Raw genomic sequence first — 21,902 nt, forward strand, 5'->3', positions numbered from 1 at the left:
TTAGTCAGCAAAAAGGGCAGAGGGTAGAATAAAAAATTAAAATATAATTGAAGAGAACCAAACCAGGGTATTTCCAGAGGGACTGATCCTCCGAGGACAGAGACGAGCGGTCACTGAACCTGCGCCCGAAAAGCCAGGCTGCGTCTGGGATGGGCCAACCAGGTGTGAGTGGGAGAGAGAAAAATGTGATTTACCAGGAGAATCATCACGGGCAGTCAGCAACACCCCCAACATGTCTGGGGAGGAAAAACTCTGTGCTTCTCTCCTGAAGTGATTTTAGTATACAAAGAAAAAAAAATCCCCCAGGGCAAGGCAAAGATTCCCTTGCTTTGGGAACTTGGAGTTATCACCCGCAGGGATGCCCACCAGTGCTGCGGCACAGAGGCAGACAGGCCGGCTCACTGCAGGTCACTGGACTGATGGAACTGCAAGTCCTGGCTGCAAAAACCTCGCTCAAGGTGTCTCCAGCAAGGCACAAAGAAGCTGAGGCTCAAAATCTTGGATGAAGGCTCGTGCCCTGTATAGCTCACATCCTCTGGAGAGCGTGCTTCATGTGTTAGGACATCTCTTCAGACATCCCTCTCTCATTAATACCTAGCTTGCATCTTTGCAAGAGTTTTATTAGAGCTGTCTAGCTTGCTTTCTAGTGGTGACTGATAATCACGAAGACTAGTAGGACACCATTACCTGTCTGAGGCTTTAAACCTTGCCTACGTACACCCAACCCCATCAACCCCCACCGCAACCACCATGTTTGCTGAGCCCAGGAAACGTGCAGAGACCCCCGGTTGCTCCTGCCTTCACATCCTGCAGGCTACCCAAACGCTCAGTGCTCTGCCTTCAGCCCCCGTCACCCTGAGCTCAACCTCAGCACTCGCCTCCAGACTTTCACGGCATCGAACCAGAGCCTGAGACCACAAGGAGGGGATGGCTATGGCACATAAAGCATCTCCTGCAGCGCATGCTGCCAGCCCCAAGACTCTTCTGTTCCTCCCCCACATCTTCTACCCAGTTAAACAGACCTGTCCTTGATGAATCCCTCCAGCAAGTGACCCGAGTCAGAGATAATTATTAAGTTTCCTGTAGCTAACACTGTCAGTATGGGCTCCCCTCTTCCAGCTCAGAAAGCTGGGCTCTAGCCAATGCTGCTCCCTGTGCCACCCAGACTGCTGTCACAGGGGGTCAAAGAACGTCTTCCGTTCTCTCATTCTCTTGTGCAATAGCTAGAGATAGGAAACTGTATTTGGAAGATGCATTTTTGAGCGAAGCAAGGCTGAATCTGGGTCAGCTGAACATGGGAACAGTAGCCAGGATTGATTCAAACCTTTTGCAGAGAAGGAGACAGCCTCCACTTAATCCAAGAGCTCAGCAATTGAAAGTGCAACAGGCACAGGGTGACCCAAGTTCAACTGCTTCCTCCAAGAGATCTGGGCTGATGACAGCAGGATCACCCAGCCTCCCCCTCCAGTAGCCCCATTCCTCCTCACAGGAGCTGATGCACTTTGTTTAGGAACAGTCACCAATATGGAACAAGAGAACGTCCACTGTGGTGACTACAACCCATGCGCAGGAGATGGAGCACTGGGCTTCCAGGCTTTGCTCCAGGAAACATTTAACAGGTCGTTACAGGTGGGCAGCATCACCACAGCAGACCGCTCCTCCCCACGCGGAATGGCAAGATGTGCAAGTCCAAAGCTGTGCATGAGGCGGGGGTGTCTTCAAGTCCTTTTATACCCCAAACAAGTGCTCTAGCCAAGGGGAGGTAGGGAAAATGCACTTCATTTTCCTTTCCCCCTTTTGTGAGTCTAGCCCATGGCTTTGTTGGGTTTTTTTAGTAAATACTTAAATTCAGTGAGTTGAACAGAACAGCATACATAGATTAAATGACGACTAGTAACATCTATAAATTATTAGGTCTGCTGGAATTAACAGGCCCAAGCAATCCCAGCAGTGGTGGTCTGGCACTTACAGACATTCCTGACCCTTAAAAACTAACAATTTGCCTTTGGTTGTTTAAAAAAAGACTTAATTCCTCCTAACGCATTTGAGCTACCGTTCCAGGTCTGCCCCAGCCTGCAGCACCCGGCAGATACAGACTCACCACGCACAGCTAACACAGACTACGTACATTGTATGGACATGGGAGACACGATCTCTTCATCCAAATCATCTACGTCATCGGTCATGATGAAGTGTGAGGGGTTAGGCCGCGGGGTGCCCATCCAGCTGGGGTCAATGTTAAGGGCTGATGCCAGGGTGTGGATGCCTGGGTTGTTGACGATCTGGAAGCCACAGAGCAGCTCTATCTGCTGCCAGCGATGCAGGCGCTCCCGCAGCGCAGCCGTCACTTCACTCAGTGCTTGCCTGGAAGCAAGGTTCAAGCAAGGAAGAATGTAGGGAACGAAGGGAAAACACACCATAAGTTGTCTGAAACACAGAGTCTACTGGTTCAGCTTTGTATCTTAATATTTGAGACATCTTTCATTCCACTTTCAGGAATACAGGTATTAAGAAAACCAGCAACTACTGAAATATCCAGGGAAAATTGCTTAAGAATACTGCAGCTTCCCGAACCCTCATTTTGACAGGACTTTTCATTGCTCTGCATAACTGTGATTTCTTGTTTCTCTCAGATAAAATTAAAAGGTTATTGATTAAAAGGAGCAAGTCCAATCCCAGCTCACTAAAGTCAACAGAACAGAAGTTCAGCAAAGTCAGACGAGAAGCACCTGTACAGGCTACAACACACTCGTGTCTGTAACACGAGAGGGATGAAAGAGGAAGGCAGAAATAACGGAAGGTATTAAGTAGATACTCACTTTGCAGTTAAGATTTTATGATCAACATCATCTAGGGATGAGCTGTGAGCAACATGAAATGTTCCAAACAGGGTGTTTCGCTTCTTTTTAATTTTTTCAGCCTGGAACATCAACAAAAAAAAGGTCACAGGAAGAAGACAACCTTATGTCTTCTCGAGGACAAGAACATCCTGGATGGGCTGAGACAGAAATAGTACCTGCAGCTGTCCGCACACATGTAAATAGTGTGAACTGTGTTCTTACTGAAGGATGTGATGTTATTCTTCCTAGCACAGCGGGTGAGGAATTTGCCAGCAGCGAGTAAGCAGGTTGAGGGTTTCACACTCCTTGGCCCTTCTCCTGCTCTCCCTGAAGTCAGCGGGGACTGAACCAGCTACCTCACACAGCCAATGGCTCTCATAAAGCCTTGTTTTGTCTCTCCCATGAGTAAACTACCAAATACTGTTAATGCCCTGGGGTTGTTGGTTTGGGGAAGCTTTTTGGTTTGAGGTTGTTTTTTTTTACCTTCCCTGTATTAAAGTGTCTGCACACAGCTCTTTGGTTCACAGATCAAGCGGCTTTAACTCGAGACTTACAAAAGGTAAACTAAGAACGTGGACATGAGAACTGACACAGTAAAAGGAAAACCATTTTAGACGTTAAAAAGTTCATAATAAAAACATATTAAGGCAGAGAAATTTTTATATGCTGCCAGCTCTGACTACCGCATAAATCCATAGAGACTAATGCATGTTACAACAGCTTCCCTGCAGCACATTGCTTTTTGGTTGGCACAGAAAATTTGAAACAACTGGGAATACAGAAATGATTCATTGCTACAGATTGCATGCATGCGTTAGAAATTTTGCTGCCTGTGCATGTAAATCACCTAGAGCAGGGATTATGCTCAATAGGTACAAAACCTTTTGCTCAGTAACTACCCACAGTGCTGTTGCACAGGCAGCAATTCATACTTCAGGGGCTCCAGCCTGCAGAAGACACGCTAATGCAGCTGACAGGCATGCCTAGGTCAGTGCCTGCTGTGCCCCGAGAGGCAATTGCCTCTCATTTTCAGCCCCTACTTAGGCCTCTCTGAAGATTTATCCTGGACTTCAAAAAAAAAAATATGCAAATTTAAGGTATTAAAATGGAAATAAAGGTGCAGAGAAACCAACTCCGCAGGTTTCATTCCCCAAACCCTTTCCCGCAGCTGCATGGGGAGGATGTGGGACAAGGATGCTGAAGAGGGAAAAGCCTCAAGTTGCTCCAGGGGAGGTTCAGATTGGTTATTAGGAAAATTTTCTTCACTGAAAGGGTGGTCAAGCCCTGGAACAGGCTGGCCAGGGAGGTGGTGGAGTCACCATTCCTGGAGGTGTTTAAAAACCACGTAGATGCAGTGCTTAGGGACATGGTTTAGTGGTGGGCTTGGCAGTGTTAGATAAATGGTTAGAAATTATGACCTTGAAGGTTTTTTCCAACCTAAATGATTCTATGATTCTATGAAATTCTCACCCCTTCCTTGGCCACTAGCAGCTGCTTCTCCGCATTCTGTTTCTTGATGTTGTAGTACTGGACCTCCACTTCGTGGGTCAGCTGGAGCCACTTCTGCAGAGCCTCGGGCGCAGCCCAGCTGCAGTGGGACTCCAGCTCCTTCTCGGCGTTCTTGAGTGCCATTCGAACCTGGGAGAGAACCAGCCGGCATGGCATTGCAGAAGTGGAAGGGACAGCCTGCCCTCCTGTAGGGTCATCCCAGCCACTGGCTGCCAACCCGGTGCTTTTAAGGCACCGGAAAAAATAAAATTAAAGAAAAAAAAACCACAAAAAAACCACAAGAAACCCCCCCCCAAAAAAACCCAAACCCAAAACAAACAAACAAAAACCCCAAAAAACCCCACCCCAAACCCTCCACACAATCTTTCTCAGGACAGAAGCAAAAGTCAATAGGAGGAGAGATGGGGCATCCTGGTACTGTGGGCAAGTGAGAGACAGAAGAACGGCAGGGCAGCCATCCCACCGAGAACCAGGACACCCTACAGTGCTTTCCTTAAAGGTGAGCTCCTGCCTCAAAAACTTCCAGCTGTCGCGACGATGTCCTGCCTCAGCTCTCAGGGAGGAGAAGCGGAGCATGCTTTCATCGCTGACCTGCTCTGCCTCTTTGCGTCAGCTCCTCTGCCTTGCAATGGCAATAAACCACAGGTAAACCCTCCAGAGCTGACAGTACGATGTGCAAGTTAGTTAACGGAGAATGAGATCTCAGGCAAGGATATTCAGGGTGCTTATCATAGCCTCTAGAAACCTCTGCAAAGTTTTCTGCCTCCCTGCAGGTCTGAAAAACCCACAGATTCTCCTCCTGAGGCAGAATCACTGACAGCACAGTGCAGGCAATCGCCTTCTCCTCACTGCAGCTACTGAGCCAAATGGAGCTTGTCAAGAGACAACTTTCACACTGGAGCAAGATGATAAAAATATTTAGACACAAAACATGTGCTGCTTGCCCAGGAAAAAAAAAAAAAACCACACGTCTGGAATCAGCAGTTTCTGTAGTTTTCTGGGGGACTCTCCTTCCATCCCAGCTGAGTCTCCTCCACACACCATCGGTCTGGTCTCCTCCACACACTTACTTATGTTGCTGGAGAAGGGAGCGATTATAAAATTAGAAGGAAGTGGGTGACAAGCAAGTTGAAGATACCAAAACCTTACATCAAAGCATTTAGTGCTAGAGACCATCAAGAATTAACACTTCTCTTCCATTACACATGATACAGAGAGACTAAGAAACCTGAAGCCTGATACAAGCCCTGCAAGAAGTTAACGTGTCCCACACCAGAGAAACTGAAGGATGGCAACTACAGCTCGGAGCTCGTCTAAGAAATATGGAGGCAGTGGGAGTGCATCCAGCGACCTGCTTGGGCTCTGCAGCAGCCCCTTCCCAATGCCCAACACACACTTCCCACCTCTGTGCTTACACTCCTTGCCTGGTGCCGGTGCCTCTCCATCTCCCACAGAGCACAGTCACAAGCAGACTGAAGAAAATCGTTTTTTTAAAAGATTGCTCAAACTTGGATCTTTTCCCTTAACCTGTTATTTAACTCAGTCACGTCTCACCAAGTCTGACATAGGTGTGATTTCTAGTGAGCCAAAAGCACCAGGTTACATGCAAATAGTATGAAATCCTGTATTTTATCCTGGAGGACGTTTGCACAGTCCATCAAGAAGCAGTCAGGAGGCATCACACAGAAGAGTTCAACTACTTATATCAGTTACATGTGATTTAGTCTTGTTGAGCATAACGTTTGCCTAAATCATTCACAAAGTTACAAATTCAGAACGGCAGATGCCAGGAAAGTCTGGGTTTTCCCCTCTGACACCAGGCACTGCTCCCACCACAGGCAGAACCCTGACCATGATCCACAAGCATCTGTGATTTAGGAATACAGAGGATAAGCGGGCAGGAAATCTTGCCACTAGGTATTTGGGGTAGAGGAGTGCTGAAAACATTTACAGGAACAATATTTTTAGGGAATGGTGGAAAAGGGAAGCGGTGCAGAACAACAGCCAAGGACCAGTGGCTGAGATGAGCCATCATACAGCAGTGCGCCAAACACAAACCCTCTGGGCTCTGCAGGGGAATCAGTACAAATAGGAGTTACTTTATGTGTCTACACTCCTGTGAAGATTTCAAAGATCCCATTTTGATTGCTAAGAGCAACAATTTCTAAAGCAAGGAATGCCCTCTGGGTAAGCGGCCCCGGCTGGGATCACGGTCTGGGGGAGGATGACCTAGCGAGGAGAGAGGATTGGTATGAACAACCCAGTACGCGACAGTCCCATCCCAGAAACACTGCTTCTCCACCTCATACACCTGACTCCAGTAGGAGCTTCTAAACCCTCTGGTATCATTTTAGTGATAAGAGTCAACCAGTGCAAAAGAAGGTCTTGTTTTAGTATTCCCTGGGACCCAAAGATACCTTAAAATTGGATGAGTTTTACGGTCAGTGGGAGTGACTGGTTAATGTTATCTGTGGTCTACAGCTTGCTGGGACGGTGATCATGTTATAATCACACAGTGTGGGTCAGGTGGGTAAAACCAATACTCACCCTGCCAATGCATCCCTCCTGAAGGCCTCTAAGAAACAACAGAGCGGTTAAGTCACCTCTAGCTTTCGGGGTTTCTCAACAAACGTAAAGCTGAGGGGGCAGTGGGACGGAAGAAACCCTGCTTTCACCAAAAGCCAGGAGCAGGTCAGGTATAAGGGCTTGGGGTTAAAGAGGAAGGCTATACATCCTTATTGAATGGCTCACAATACAAAGTGGGCAAATTTCTGTTTGTGTGAGTACAGAAGTCCCAGTGAGTGTCCTGAAATGGAGCACAGTGACTTTGCAGAGAGGCTGGATGGCCAGTCAGGAGGAATCATGCTGGATCACGACAGCAAAGCCAGTAAGAGGCGTCTGTGGATGTCTGGGCTGTTGGTACTCAAAGCAGGACATAAATTTGCTGTTTGCTGACTATTTGCATACCTAAGCTAAACTGCCCCATGGTTCCCTGATGGCCCAGGACACTTGTTTCTTCCTTCTCAGTGGAAACCCCAGATTCTTAATTCATTTTCTTACCCATCCTCCATGGTGGCGTAAAAAATTTCACACAGTCAGGTTGGGAGGATGGCCTCAGAACATCCAAGGTACTTGTTTGGCTCATGCAATTCTGGCTCACACAATTTCAGTTTAAACCAATCTATAAATTAAAGTCAGGTAAGAATTGTCCCTTAGGTGAAACTGGAGGAGCAACTGTAATTGTCGTCTTGTAGGTTTGGGCAAAGGGCAGTTTTAAGGTAAAATTCCCAGGTCCTTGCTCTCTGCCCTCTGTTACTGCATGCAGGTGCCATGAGCAACATCCTTGATTTCCATTATAACCTTACAGGTTTTGTTACAGGTCTCAGGGTTTTTAGGTGTAGGAATGGTGGGTGTTTTTTCTGACCTACAACAGATTATTTTACAAATGCTCTGTGTATCCTTCTGGGCAAAAAGCGTTTCATTTTTGCTAGCAGCAGCATTATACACAATATTCTGTCTAGGCCTACATCACAATACATAAACTGGGGACATGTCTTCCTGCTAGCGTAAACTTTAATGTTTTTGAGAATTGCATATGAACTCTTTTAACTTTGCTGTACAGATCCTAATCTGGTGCTAAATGGCCTCAGAAGGAAACTACCTTCTTACACCTCTCTCATCCACAGGATGCTCAGAGGGCTGGAGCCCCTCTGCTGTGGGGACAGGCTGGGAGAGCTGGGGCTGTGCAGCCTGGGGAGGAGAAGGCTGCGGGGAGACCTTAGAGCAGCTCCCAGTGCCTGGAGGGGCCGACAGGAAAGCTGGGGAGGGGCTTTGGGCAAGGGCAGGGAGTGGTGGGACAGGGGGGAATGGCTTGAAGCTGAGAGAGGGGAGATTTAGGTTGGACATGAGGAAGAAACCCTTCCCCGTGAGGGCGGCGAGGCGCTGGCCCAGGCTGCCCAGAGCAGCTGTGGGTGCCCCATCCCTGGCAGGGCTCAAGGCCAGGCTGGACGGGGCTGGGAGCAGCCTGGGCTGGGGGGAGGGGGCCCTGCCCGGGGCAGGGGGTGGGACTGGCTGGTCTTGAAGGTCCCTTCCAGCCCAAACCCTTCTGTGATTCCATGATTCTATGAAAACATGGTAAAGCACAAGAAAACTCATTACAAATCTCTCCTAAACCCATGAAAAGATAAAGTAGAAAAAAAAGGAAGAGCTTATGGTTTGGAGTGGGAATTAGAAGTCATCAGAGGGGTGCAGCTACAGGTCAAGTTCAACACCTCTCCTTCTGCAGGGCAAGCTGGGACAGTGTGTGGTAGCAGCACATCGCTCCTGAGATAGCACCCGACACAGAAGCAGCACTGTTACACTGCACGGGGGACACGTAATGTGGAGTAGCAGAAGAAATACTTGGATCTTTTCCTCCACAAAGGGGAGTGGAAAAGTGAAGGTGGAAGAGCATTATAAGCAGGACTTCACTGGATTTCTCAGAAGGATGAAGCAGAATGAGGAACCGCCTACTGTTCTTGCTGACATGTCCTGTATGTCAGTGCATCCCTCTGGCTGAGCCCTTACCTGCTCCAGTTCTTGCTCAGCATATTTCTGCCTGCTCAGTTCATTCTCTGTGCCCTCCCGCAGTTCTCGGAGCCGGTGTGCCTCCTGCTTGGCAATGCTGATCTCATCTTGCAGTTTCTTCTCCAGGTGCACCTTTTCTACCTCCACAGAGCGATGCTCCTCCTGAGCCTTCTGCAGTCTGCAACACACAAAGACCAAAAGCCCAATGCTACATGTGTCAGCCATCCGTACACAGCTAAAGGAGCCTACATATTAAAGTGCAAGGGCTGGCCAGCCACAATCTAGACTAAACCTGCTCTTATTTACTCTGTGTTGATGTCAACAGAGATCTGTATTTGAACAGTCAAGGAGAAAGTTCACCATGCCTGGGAAGAAATTAAATTGTCAGCTACGCAGTCTCAGCTTCATTTAGTTTATCAAATACACAGTACCTGTCTTCATAATTTTCCAAAGCACATCAGGATTTCCTTTAATAAGCTTCAAATTAAGTTGAATTTTCACATGTGTTTTTACAAAAGTGAGGACCTTTTTCTTTAATAAAAAAAAGGAAGGGAAGATCTGCCTGAGCAGGTATGACCACCCAGATGGAATGTCCTTGCAAAAGCCTTCAAATTTAGACATGTCTTGATCTTGCCTGGAAGTTATTATTTTTCCCCATGACAGAATTAAATTAGTAGGAATTACACATGGCAACAAAAAATAGTAACAGATTACTTGTACCCATTCAGGGAGGTCTAACTGTTCAGCCTGGAAAGCCTCAGCCCTCTGAAGGAGACACCACTGCAGCCGCAGCAAGACGTTTTAGGGTTTCTACAGTGTCTGCATTTCAGGGGAGCTGCACTAGTGTAAACCCTCACCCAAGTTCAGTAAAATCAAATTGGCATCAAGAATGAACCTGGCCCACATGGGACTGTGCTGTAGGGTGGTGAAGTCTCTGGTTGCTGCCACCGAAACAATCCCTAATGCCAGCAGTGCCTCTTTTAAATACAGTCCCAAACCCATGTGCTACTAGAGACACAGAGATTGCCAAGTAGAAGGGGGGGCAGGGGCGGAAATTTGACAAATATTTTGTTGAAATGAAACGAAGAGGTTCACTTCAAAATGAAGGTTCTGAAAAATCATGTTAAACAAGTACAACAAATGAAAGAAATAGGAGTATTAAAGGGCTTCTGGCAAGAACCAGCCTAATGAATCAAATAATAAATACCTTTATTTTGTTTGGGGTTTTTTTTTTTGAAAATGGTGGCCACAATTAAACCCTGGACCAAATTTCTGAGGAATGTGGTACATCCATCTTTGGGTAACTTCAAATCAAGATGTGATGCATTTCCAGAACATGTACTAGACTGAACGCAATAAAGGATTGTAGCTTACTTTGTCAAACCAGGTGCCTCAATCTAACAGTCCCACCTTTTAAACATGAACTTCTCTTTCAAAAGTCTCAGTTGTCACACTTGGAGATAAATCAGTAACAGTTGAACAAAACCATACTGTCAGAGCAGCAGAGGTGATGCTGTTTTTAACCCAGACCAAACTGAGGAGACTCATGTTTTCTGCCACGAGAAGCAAAGCTCTGCTGCCCACCCAAACCAGCCCCTTCTCCTGCATGCACCTCCTGCCCTCCCGAGGCAGCTTCTCCATGGATTGGTGGGACCTTAAATAAGGTGCTAACCTACAATGAAGCTACCAGCAATGTTCACGAGGTTAGCAAACCCAGTAGCGGCTTACACCAGAGATTTTCAGTGGCCAAGTTAAAACTATCCATAAAACGAAAAGGGAAAAAAACCCACAAACAGAATAATCTTAACCAGAAATCTTAAACAGAAATCAAGTATTTCAAGGTCATAAAATCTCCCGCTCAAGATCATCATCAACATCCAATCTGGAGAGCAAACCAACACAGCAACATGTGGGAGAGAGACGAGAGGGGCAGCGAGGTCTGGCTCCAGGTGTGCTGTGAGTGAGAGTGACACATCTCAGGAGGGCACCCCTGGGCTCCCCGAGCGGCCCCCACTCATCCTGGACCAGCTGAGCACCGAGAGAAAGGGAAAAACTGATCCTCAGTCGCTACAAACGCTGCTCCCTGCAGCACACGCAGAGGTGTCCCGCCTTCAGCCTCGTATCGAAGGACAGCACTTGGTCATGCTTTTGGGGACGGGGGACGGAGCACAGCCCGTGTGTGCCTGCGGCAAGGACCGGACCCATCGCTAACTTTCAGGTCAAGAGCGAAGCCGTTCACCGTCCCAGCCTGGGACTTCTCCTCCTCAGGCTCCTCCTTGGCATGCAGATGGCCATTTAAAATGGAATGGATGGCCTGGGCTCTCATCAGCCATGATACTGGCTCTCCTCTTGGAAAAAGCTCATTTTTAATTTACAGTTCTGTTCAGAAACTCAAATGTTTTTCTTCCCAATTTAAAGAGACTCTTGCCAAGACATTCCAAGTTTTTAGATAAACCCACGCTCTCTGCCCTGTGCATCAGTGCTAAAGCTCTTCCATACTAGGGCTGTAAGAATCCCAAACCACCAAAATATCTCTGTTTAAAGGAGAAATTCCCCCATACTATGATGCAGAAGAGGGAAGGAATTTTATCCTTAAGATAATTCTCAAAGGCACTCTAACATTGTATTTCCCCTTACTATCATATTATTTCCTGACAGCAGAGCCCATTTTCTTATGTTGGTTATGGACAAAACCACATTATGCCTGTGCATTCCTTTTCAAACCCAGCCAACCGACCAAGTGCCTTCAGAGCTACACTTGTAGTGAGGGCAAGAAATCAAGGTCTGTCTGGGGGCTTCACAATTCAATGTAATCAGTAGATCTTCAATACAGACCTTCATATACTCTTCAATCATCAGTAGGGTGTGCTAAGACATGAACTTTTTTATCTCGATGGGTCATGTAATTGACTGGGAAGTGTCAATGTTGAGGGAAGATCTCAAAAGATACTTTGAAAATGAACAAAAAATGACTTTTTATATCAATCCTCCCTTCCCAGCTCTTCAAGAGTGTATTGTTCATCGAATAACAGCACTAGCAGTTGGCAGGCAACTAGAAAGGGATCACATGCCTTCTGGAGGTCTGTTCAGCACTGAGTTTCAATGAGCCAGGAAAGAAGGTTACTTCAAGCTCTAGAAAAGAAGTTTCTGAGCAGAACTTCAGAAGAAATCCTACACAAGTCCACGGGAACTGATGCTGTTGGTTGGTTTTGACATTTATACAGCAGATGAGGACCACAGCTGAACCTCGCTGGGCGCAAGGATGAAGAATTGAAAGCTTATTTCCCTCTTCAGAGAAGAATTACATCAGTCCTGTGCCAAGAGGTCCCACAAGGTCCAGGAATTCGCCTCCCGCTTCTTGAGCCCCAGCTCAGTGCCCTCTTTGGACGACAAGCCCTCCCAGCTGCACACCCTGCAGAAAAATCACAAGCTGCTATGGCTTAAGACTCAAGTTATGCTCAGTATACGTGGTTTTGCGTTTCTTCCTATCCGGCTTCAGAGCATTAGCTGAACTTCCCAGGCACATTACTTGTTTACGTGGCTCTATCCTCGGCAGCAGATCCCAAGGTCATTCCCCACACATCACATTCACAGCAGGTGTTGTCTGGACCTCTGGTGTGATGCCCTCTTCAGTGACACCCAGCAGAGACGCCCTGCCCTGGGCAGAGCTCTGCTGTGCCAGGAGATGGATATTGAGAAGGAATCCCCATGTCCTGGCCATAAAAAAAAAAACCTTTTTCTCTGGGGTATTTCCAACCTTTAATGTAAATTTACCCAAAGCTCTGTGAGACCAGCTGCGGGATTAGAGCCAGCTCCGCAGTAGGCAGAGGGGAAATGCACTTTATTCTATCTCTATGCCAAAAAGCAAGCAGGTCATGTATCAGTGCTACTGCCAGAAATATGTGCCCAGTTTGGCACCATCACCTTGGTACTCTCTCAAGTGTTTGCTCCCCACATAGACACCAACGGATATGATCACGCTCGAAGATGAAAGCCTTTCAAGCAACATTAACATGCAGGAAAATTCCCTGAAGGCTGTCATGAGCATGTAGGTGAGAAATCAGGCTGAAGGCTTGTGGGTATGTTGTACGTTTCCGAAGACACGGTGTTTGCAAGTCTCCATGGCAGGCTGACATTGTTGAGATCCTGGATTTTGCACAGGCTGCTCATTACACCACCTGTGCGCAGCCAGCTTCTGTACCTGGGGCTGTGCTCCGCTTTCAGAGAAGCCACTGGGAAGGTAGCCATCATCTTATAAGGCAGCCAAATTAAGGTCTATCCTCCAAAATTACACTTAAAAGTAATGAAAATTAGTTACAGCCCAAGACTATCACACTATGTTATTTGCTAAATCTGCCCTTAAAAAATACCTTATTGCCAAAAAACCTCACTGGTTTGTAATCAACAGTTTTTAATGTTCTTTTCTTTCCTAGAAGGCTCCTGTGTTTACAGAGGGCCTCTTTCACAGCATGTCGTCCGAGAAGTAGTTTTACTGGAACCACTGCAATAACCTCTCTGAGTAGAGCTCACATTCCCAGGGCTACAGTATTTTGCCCAGGTTCCTAGAGTTTAGATAATCATATTTAATACTCCAAAATTATTTATTTTTTTCATTCTTTCCAGGCAACACTCCTGGATGCAGGTATCACAATGCAAGCAGGGAAGCACAGGCTTTTACATATAGCTCAAAGAATTCAAGAGGGGATGTGTAATTCCTCTGATTGCTTCCACTGTTCCAGCATGCTTTTTCCCTGTCAAAAGCAAGGGTGTAACAACCTGATCAGCCTGGATGACACATTCTAAGTGAGCTGGATTACCTTACACTCCTGGAAGAGGCTCTTCTTCCCCTCTAGGTATGGATTTACTATAATTTTGACGGGTGGGGATCTGATATACTTTCGATATGAGTCAGACTGGGAGTAGCAACCACTGTACATTTCACTGCTCCTATATAATTAAATGTGGTAAAGAAATAGGAAGCACCTATCTAAAATAACAAAACACACTCCAAATGAAGCGGCCACTGTTGAGTGCAGAAGGAGCACTCCCATCCATTTTTCTCAGGTGGATGTTTCACTTCTTAAAGCAGCAAAGTTCTGAGCGCAGGGAGGAGACCACTCACACGCCAAAAGCAGCAAAGCTAAACAAAGTCTTCCCAGAAATTTGGGAACTACTTTTTTGAACCAGTAATGACCGTTAGAGCAGAAACGGAACTAAAGAGACAAAACACAACATAAAAACAGCATGGAAAGGAAACAAAACTCCACGGAAGCATGTCACTAGACCACATGTCAGCATGCACTGGAGCCCTTGGAGCTGGAGAAGCTGGTGATGGATGTTGTCACTTTGCTCAGGTGGCTTCATTGCCACGTTTCAGGATTGTAGTAACACGAGGGAGTTTTTACTGCCTAGGCCTTCACGTGGCAGACTGCAAGTCACCACCAAAGAGCAGGTCAAGTGACCACGCACACATCATTATGTGTAGCCTGGTAACTGAACTCCTTGATGATCCAGGCACCCGCCTGAGCCATTAATTCTGGCTGGCAGGTCTGCTACGGTCGCTGGGGAAGGTGCTGACTGGTACAGCACGACAGCTAAAAAGAAAAATCTTTCCTGAAATCTATATTAATAACAAACTTGCAGGCAAGATCGACAGTTGGAACACTCCAACTGGATGGACACATAAAACCTACCTCTCCTGAAGGTCATGGAGAGACTGTTCAGCTCTGTGGAGTCCCTCCAGGTCTTTCATCATCTTCTTCATGTGCTCCTTTGAATAGCGATTCTGGATGTAGGCAAACCAGCAGCCACCCACTCCGATGACGATGGACACCACCAGCATGAAGTCCTTCAGGTGGTTGTGACGAGTTACTGGAAGAGACCAGAGATACCACTGAATTCAAAAGAACATGACAATTAACTCTGCAGTGCTTTGCCTGCACCAGAGCTGGACATGAAAACTTAAGACAGCATCAGGAGGAACTGCAGCAGGTTTCACAAAGGGGAAAAAGTGAGCTACATTGATATTTAAGGGGAAAAAAAGAAGCTTGACAACATTTATTCAATTTGAATGGGGAAGGAAAACAAAAAAAAAGATGAAATAGATACAATTTGTGTAGATACAATTTGCCTGGTAATACAGGAGAGCCTCCACATAGCAAGCCCCAGAACAGCTGTGCTCTTTTAGGACAATACAGGTAACATTGAACTACATAGAATATAATGAGCTAAAAAAAAATAACTTTGTTGCAAAAATTTAACTGTGATCATAGAGGTGGGGCACATCAAGTATAAAACTGTCAGGTTGCAAAACTTCCCATCAGAATTACAACTAAATGTGGAACCCCCCTTTTTAAACAGTTAGAAAAATGCAGTTCTTTAAAAAAAAAAAAAGTGTGGATGCATGGTTTAAGTGCTAAACAAAACCCAAACTGATGACTCAAGCAGAATTCTTTTTATTGTTTACTGTTTAGCAAATCATCAAAAAAGTATGTACTGAGAAAGCGAAAAATGAGAAAGGGAAGCTTAGTCAAGGTAGCTGTGACTAAACGTTCAGTAGCTACTTGTTTTAAAGTAAAAGAAGGTAGATTTAGACCAGATACTTGGAAGAAATATTTCATGATGAGGGCGGCGAGGCGCTGGCCCAGGCTGCCCAGAGCAGCTGTGGGTGCCCCATCCCTGGCAGGGCTCAAGGCCAGGCTGGACGGGGCTGGGAGCAGCCTGGGCTGGGGGGAGGGGGCGCCCTGCCCGGGGCAGGGGGTGGGACTGGCTGGTCTTGAAGGTCCCTTCCAACCAGAGCGTTCTGTATGATTCTGCACACTGGAAACCCCCAAGCGCAACGTTCCACTTGCACGTCACACAGTGCCGATTTCTTCTTGCTAGCAGTACCACAGGTTTTATCCTAGGCATGCCGATCTCCATGGGGGTCTACAGGCATCAGAGGGATAACAGGCAGCTCCCAGCAGCACGGGGCGTATCAGCCGCTCCGTACAGCGCTGTACACGAACACACCAGTGACCCAACACCACTTTGCAACACAGGCTCCTCTAAAACACACTCAAGTCCCAGAGGCTTTTACATCAGGTTCTTGTAAATGTAGGAGTTCACAAGTGTTATGAGGAGCAGCTGGGGGTGTTTAGCCTGGAGAAGAGGAGGCTCAGGGGGGACCTTGCTCTCTACAACTGCCTGAAATGAGACTGTAGGTAAGGGGGGGTCGGTCTCTTCTCCCAACAAGCGACAGGACGAGAGGAAATGACCTCAAGCTGTGCCGGGGAGGTTCAGACTGGGTATTAGTAAAAATGTCTTCACTGAAGGGGTGGTCAACCACTGGCACAGGCTGCCCAGGGAGGAGGTGGAATCACCATCCCTGGAGGTGTTTAAAAAACGCATAGATGCAGTGCTTAGGGACATGATTTAGTGGTGGGGCTGGCAGTGTTAATTAGCAGCTGGACCCGATGATCTTAAAAAGTCTTTTCCAACCTAAATCACTCTATATGATCCTGGGAGGGACATGATCACATGAAGAGGTGCTTATCTGAGAGCAAATGCCGTGCAGCTCCAGCAGCTCCCAGCCACCCCACTTGCCCAGCTCCGTGCAATGCATCCAAACAGACAAGACTGATGGGACAATTTAGCTTGGCAGCTACAAGGGAAGTGAAAGAGTCATTACAGGCACAACCAGAAAACATCTTTGCTTCCCTGAAGCAAGAGCAGAGTTTTTTTTAAACACAGACATGTACGTATGCAACCTGCCCTCTCCCCTTACTGCCCACCCTGAGAGCACAGAGCGGCAGCTGGGTCATCTCTGGATTCAGAGGCGAGAGCTGCCAGCAAGCTGCAGCCACCAAAGGGCTTTTTCTTAGAGGAACTGCAAACTATGTGCTGTAACGCAATCTCACAGTTAGTCTAAAAGGAGTCAGCAACACTATTTTCCCCAAATCGCAACACCCCTCCCTCTGCCCTGCACCTAGGCTGGAGGACACCTCAACTCAGCATGCATGAGATGGACTGCGCCCAAAGCATCACCCACTTTCACAGGAAAAACACTATTTAGCGACATAAGCCCTTGCTGGTGGATCCCTGGGGCAATACTTGCCTGCCTGTGGGGCGAACAGCTCATGGCAGCCTGGCAAGCACAAGCAGGACTCCCCCAAAAGGAGCTTCTTGCATGTCAGGGTCACGACGAGCACAGCAGGGAGTAGGGCCTGGGCACTGGGAAGTCACAGCGGTGAGGAGAGATTAAAATGGGACAGGAATTGCACCTTGTTGTTTTCCAAAAGGAGTGGATGTGGGAAAGCCAAAGACCAGACATTTTACAGATGACAAAACAAGTTTACTGTGATTAGCCTTTTTTCAGATACAAATTTTTAAATATTTTTAAGACAAAGGTAATGCTATTGCCCACCACAGGCAGGAAAAAGTGCGGATGCATTTTGTAGGAGAGTGAACTGAAGCACAGAAGCAAGTGATGCTGCACAGGGTCAGCCTGCACAGGGACGGGATCTCTCCCACGCCATCCATGAGCACCTGGCAGCAGCTCTCCATCACAGAAACATTTAGGCTGGGAAAGACCTTTAAGAGCCCAACATGCAGGAGAAGCTACTGCCAAGCCTGGAGGCAGCAGCCAGCATGGCTGTGCCCCCTTTCCAGCTCTTTTGTGAGCACCTCGATTCATGGCATGTGTTTTGTGTTTGAAGGTGGCAAGACAGAGCCCATGCTGGCTGGGCAGATGCCAGCTCCCACCGCCGAGATTGCAGGACAGAACCAGCCCTGGGTCACCTCATCAAGACCTACAAATATCTCAAGGGCAGGTGCCACGAGGAGGGGGCCAGGGCTCTTTTCAGCAGTGCCCAGCGACAGGACAAGGGGCAACAGGCACAAAGTGCAAGACGGGAACTTCCATCTGAATGTGAGGAAGAACATCGTTCCCCTGAGGGTGACGGGACACCGGGACAGGCTGCCCAGAGAGGCTGTGGGGTCTCCTGCTCTGGAGACATTGAAACCTGCCTGGACGCGGCTCTGTGCAACCTGCTCTGGGAGAGCTGCTTCAGCAGGGGGGTGGGCTGGGTGGGCTCCAGGGGTCCCTTCCCACCCCAGCCATGCTGTGACTGTCTGGAGGGGTCACTGCGCAGTCAAGTTTCCAGCTGGGAACAGATTGATTGCCATCTCTGCTTGGGCCCTGTCCTTCCCGTGCACGGCAGACGAGCTTACGTGAATGGATTAAGCATAAAATACCACCTGGGCTGCAAGTTTCCCAACACTTTCTGTTCAGGGGCTGTCAGGGGGCTTACAAACAGTTACGCAAGGCACTGCTATGCCACACTTGCTGGATGAGTTCTGTTGCATCCCTGAGAAAGTGGGTCCTTCATCTTACACAAAATCCTTCAGCAATTTGTCTCCAGTTACAACAATGCATCTACTGCTTTCTCATGAACTAAGAAGCAACAAGACGACCGCTGTTCTCCCACTGCAAGGAGTTTCTCCAAATGCCTTTCCATCTTATCTGAAGTTTTACAGACCTTAAAAATTTGTTGATTACACCAATCTCTACCAACAAAATTTTGACATAATGATCTTAATTTTAATAAGTACTGCCCTTCACAGCATTATAATGTAGACAAAAGAGTCCCGCAGGGCCTTAAATTCATCTTTGCTACCTTAAAATAGAATTAACAAACATGATTACCCCCCCAAAAAGGAATCCTTCCCTCAAAGTGACACACACATAGTAAATTTAGGGGTTTCACTTCCGTTCCTTTTAAATTTTGCAAGCGTTCAAAGGCTTTTCCAATATATTGTTCTTGTAAAGCTTATGAAAAAGGGAAGTATTACATGCTTTTTGTAATGCTGAGGTCTAAGCATCAGGTTTGCACAACTCAAGAGAGAACTGTTCAACTGGCCTTTTCAACTGGAAATTTGCATTTATCACATCACAGTGATGGTGAAGGCTCTGAACAACCACTTTTGAAGTCTCTGACTGAATTTACTGACCTATGGTAAAATCCCCAACAGGCGGTAAAGACAAAAAGAACTTTACATATACCTTTATGCAGACACAGTGGTTCCTTCAAATGGAAAGAATTAAGATATGACAACTCTGTTCCCCAACAATACATTATTAGGTTCATTTCTAACTCGGATACACACCAGGCTCTACTCAGCGCTTGTGTTCTCTCAATTTTGTGAGAAATCCGAAGCTACAAAACATGAAGAGTGCACTGAACAGCATAAAAATCAGGTCTCTTTTCCCCAGGAAACTCAAGAACCAGGTAAATTTACCCAAGGAACAGAGACTTCACCTTCTAAGAGGAGGTGTGAAGACATTTTCAGGCTGTTGAGAAATTATTGGTGTCAGTTCTCTTGTCAAAACCTCTAATAAAAAGTAAAAAAAATAAACCAATTAATTTACTTCCATCATTTGGAGGGACAAGGACTTTCCCAGCCAAGGCAGGAACATTTATTGTACCCCCAAATGTCCTGATGCCCTAGGGAAATCAAGTGCAGGGACACAAGACATTAGCTTTAACTCATCCCCAAAACACTCCTCATGAACCTCTATTTCAGTCAAGACCAAGATGCAGAAACTAGAGGTTATTGCTAGCATGTGAAATGTGGTAAAGTGAAGATGAAAAAGTGGTAAAGGAGGATGCTGGTGCGTTTTAGTTAGGAGAAAACAATTCCCCTGGCTTTGATACAATTCAGTATTTGGGGGAAGGTGGGCTGGCAATATTTTTTTACATTTTCATGCACCTCCAATGAATTATGTACTTGGGATTTCCCAGCAAAGGGAGAACAATAGTGGTGACTGTAAGAATATCTCCATCAAGCACAGATGATAGCTTAGATAATTCTTTTTCACATACAGAAGCCGTCACCTAACTGATACAGTGAATCCTTAGCAGTTTGGATACAAGCCACAGACAGAATATTCTGGTACTATCAAGAAAAATACAAACACACACACATAAATATCAAAATTTGCCAAAATGAATGATCCCTAGTCAAAGGCTTTAGATGAAGCATCACGTGAAGGGACATACAGTCTCAGTCTAAGGAATATATTGCCTTATGCCACAGGGGCAGACATGAACTGGAGAAAACATCAGCCTGGAAAATGCAGCAGAGCAAAGCAGAAGATGTGCACTAAACTAGACTCGGAACATACAGACAGAAGAATAGATGTGTTACAGTGCTACGGGCATCAAACTAGGAAATAGCTTTGTATTGGATCTCAAGTTTTCTGATTTATTTACTGTTAAGCAAAGAACAGCCGACACGTGCCATAACTAGAAGATGAGGCTTTTAAAGGTCAGTTCCCCCCAGCAGCAGATGACGGATGCATATGCTCCCACTCCTCTGACTGCATCCTAAGGGATATATCACATGGAGCTCATTACCAGTGACACCCACCGCCTGCAGTGATCTTCCATCATGTCAAAACACGGGGGTCTGACCCTGGTTATGGCACCAGATTCCATCCCGTGACTCTTTCTGGTCACAACCCATCTTTGGTTTCTCTGCACCCCTCACTCTGCTGCAAGTGAAATCAGTCTGAAAGTGCATCAGTCTAATGGGGCCACTCTCACTAGCAGAAAAATGATTTCTGGAGTGACTCAAGTGGGCTGCTGCCGTCTGTGGCTGGTAGGAGGTTGACTGAGAGCCAGAAACAAGGAATACACATAAGCCAGCTCAAGAAACAGATGTAAAGCAGCTCAGTATCCCACTTGACAGAAATATACTGATGCAACATGATGGACGTTCTGCATATAGAAATCTGAGATCTTCTGGAGCAGACAGACTGCCCAAAACACAGGGAAAACCCACAAACATGACACACACAACTTCAGCGAGGCTGGCTTCTTTCTGTAGCTACATTTAGATGTAAGGCAAAAGGCCCAAGAAGTCAGTACGGCACCTGAGGTGGGGTCCCTGCAAAGCTCTCGAGGGGCCCAGGCAGGGACCAGAGCGTGTTCACCCCGAGAGCATCACAGCTGCTGTGTCAGGGTACAAACAGACTTCCCCCCCCGCAGTGCTGCGTCCAGCTCGGGGGTCCTCAGCATCAGAAGGACACGGACCTGTTGGAGCGGGCCCAGAGGAGGCCACGGAGCTGGTCAGAGGGCTGGAGCCCCTCTGCTGTGGGGACAGGCTGGGAGAGCTGGGGCTGTGCAGCCTGGGGAGGAGAAGGCTGCGGGGAGACCTTAGAGCAGCTCCCAGTGCCTGGAGGGGCCGACAGGAAAGCTGGGGAGGGGCTTTGGGCAAGGGCAGGGAGTGGTGGGACAGGGGGGAATGGCTTGAAGCTGAGAGAGGGGAGATTTAGGTTGGACATGAGGAAGAAACCCTTCCCCGTGAGGGCGGCGAGGCGCTGGCCCAGGCTGCCCAGAGCAGCTGTGGGTGCCCCATCCCTGGCAGGGCTCAAGGCCAGGCTGGACGGGGCTGGGAGCAGCCTGGGCTGGGGGGAGGGGGCCCTGCCCGGGGCAGGGGGTGGGACTGGCTGGTCTTGAAGGTCCCTTCCAGCCCAAACCCTTCTGTGATTCCGTGATCACAGCTAAAATACGTGTTTCGCATCAGCAGAGCTGGGGCCAAGAGGAAAGGGTACCTGGGGGCAGGCTGCTTCGCTTGGGAGGTGGAAGCCTGAAGATGTGTACCATGGGATGGGGGTGGCACGCGGGGGCTGCCCAGAAGCCCTGCACTGGATCTGCATGGAGGAGGGACAGTGATGCTGTTCCCCTGATTGCAGTGGAGGGGCCTTCCCCCGTGGGAGGAAAGAGACGGGACCCATCTCCAAACATTCAGCAGACACCCAAGCACCATTTCCCCGTATCTTCACAAACATTGCCGTGAAATCCATCATCTAACCTGCCACAGAAGAGTTCAATCATTCTTTGAAAACGTTCCCTCGTAAATTCAACACTGAAGAAATAAACAAGATTCCCTGTTTCCCATTCCAGATGGATTATCACAACATCCTCCTCCTCAGGAACAGATTCT

General features: G+C 47.4%; 1 protein-coding gene across 9 annotated transcripts in view; it reads right to left on the reverse strand.

Annotated features, from left to right (window-relative positions):
- STIM1 (stromal interaction molecule 1) overlaps window positions 1–21,902 on the reverse strand; it is a 106,333-nt gene that overhangs the window by 15,914 nt on the left and 68,517 nt on the right. For 6 of the 9 annotated variants that reach the window (XM_055801254.1, XM_055801256.1, XM_055801255.1 and 3 more), the window contains 6 exons: window positions 14,609–14,786; window positions 8,916–9,093; window positions 4,311–4,478; window positions 2,820–2,920; window positions 2,129–2,364; window positions 64–144 (listed from right to left, as the gene is read on the reverse strand). In XM_055801254.1, coding sequence (XP_055657229.1) covers window positions 64–144; window positions 2,129–2,364; window positions 2,820–2,920; window positions 4,311–4,478; window positions 8,916–9,093; window positions 14,609–14,786 — 942 coding nt within the window. The remainder of the gene's footprint in view (window positions 1–63; window positions 145–2,128; window positions 2,365–2,819; window positions 2,921–4,310; window positions 4,479–8,915; window positions 9,094–14,608; window positions 14,787–21,902) is intronic. The other 3 variants (XM_055801259.1, XM_055801258.1, XM_055801261.1) reach the window with 1 other exon arrangement.

Source organism: Falco peregrinus, chromosome 4 (assembly GCF_023634155.1).
Source record: "Falco peregrinus isolate bFalPer1 chromosome 4, bFalPer1.pri, whole genome shotgun sequence".
In the NCBI taxonomy this organism is placed as follows: domain Eukaryota; kingdom Metazoa; phylum Chordata; class Aves; order Falconiformes; family Falconidae; genus Falco; species Falco peregrinus.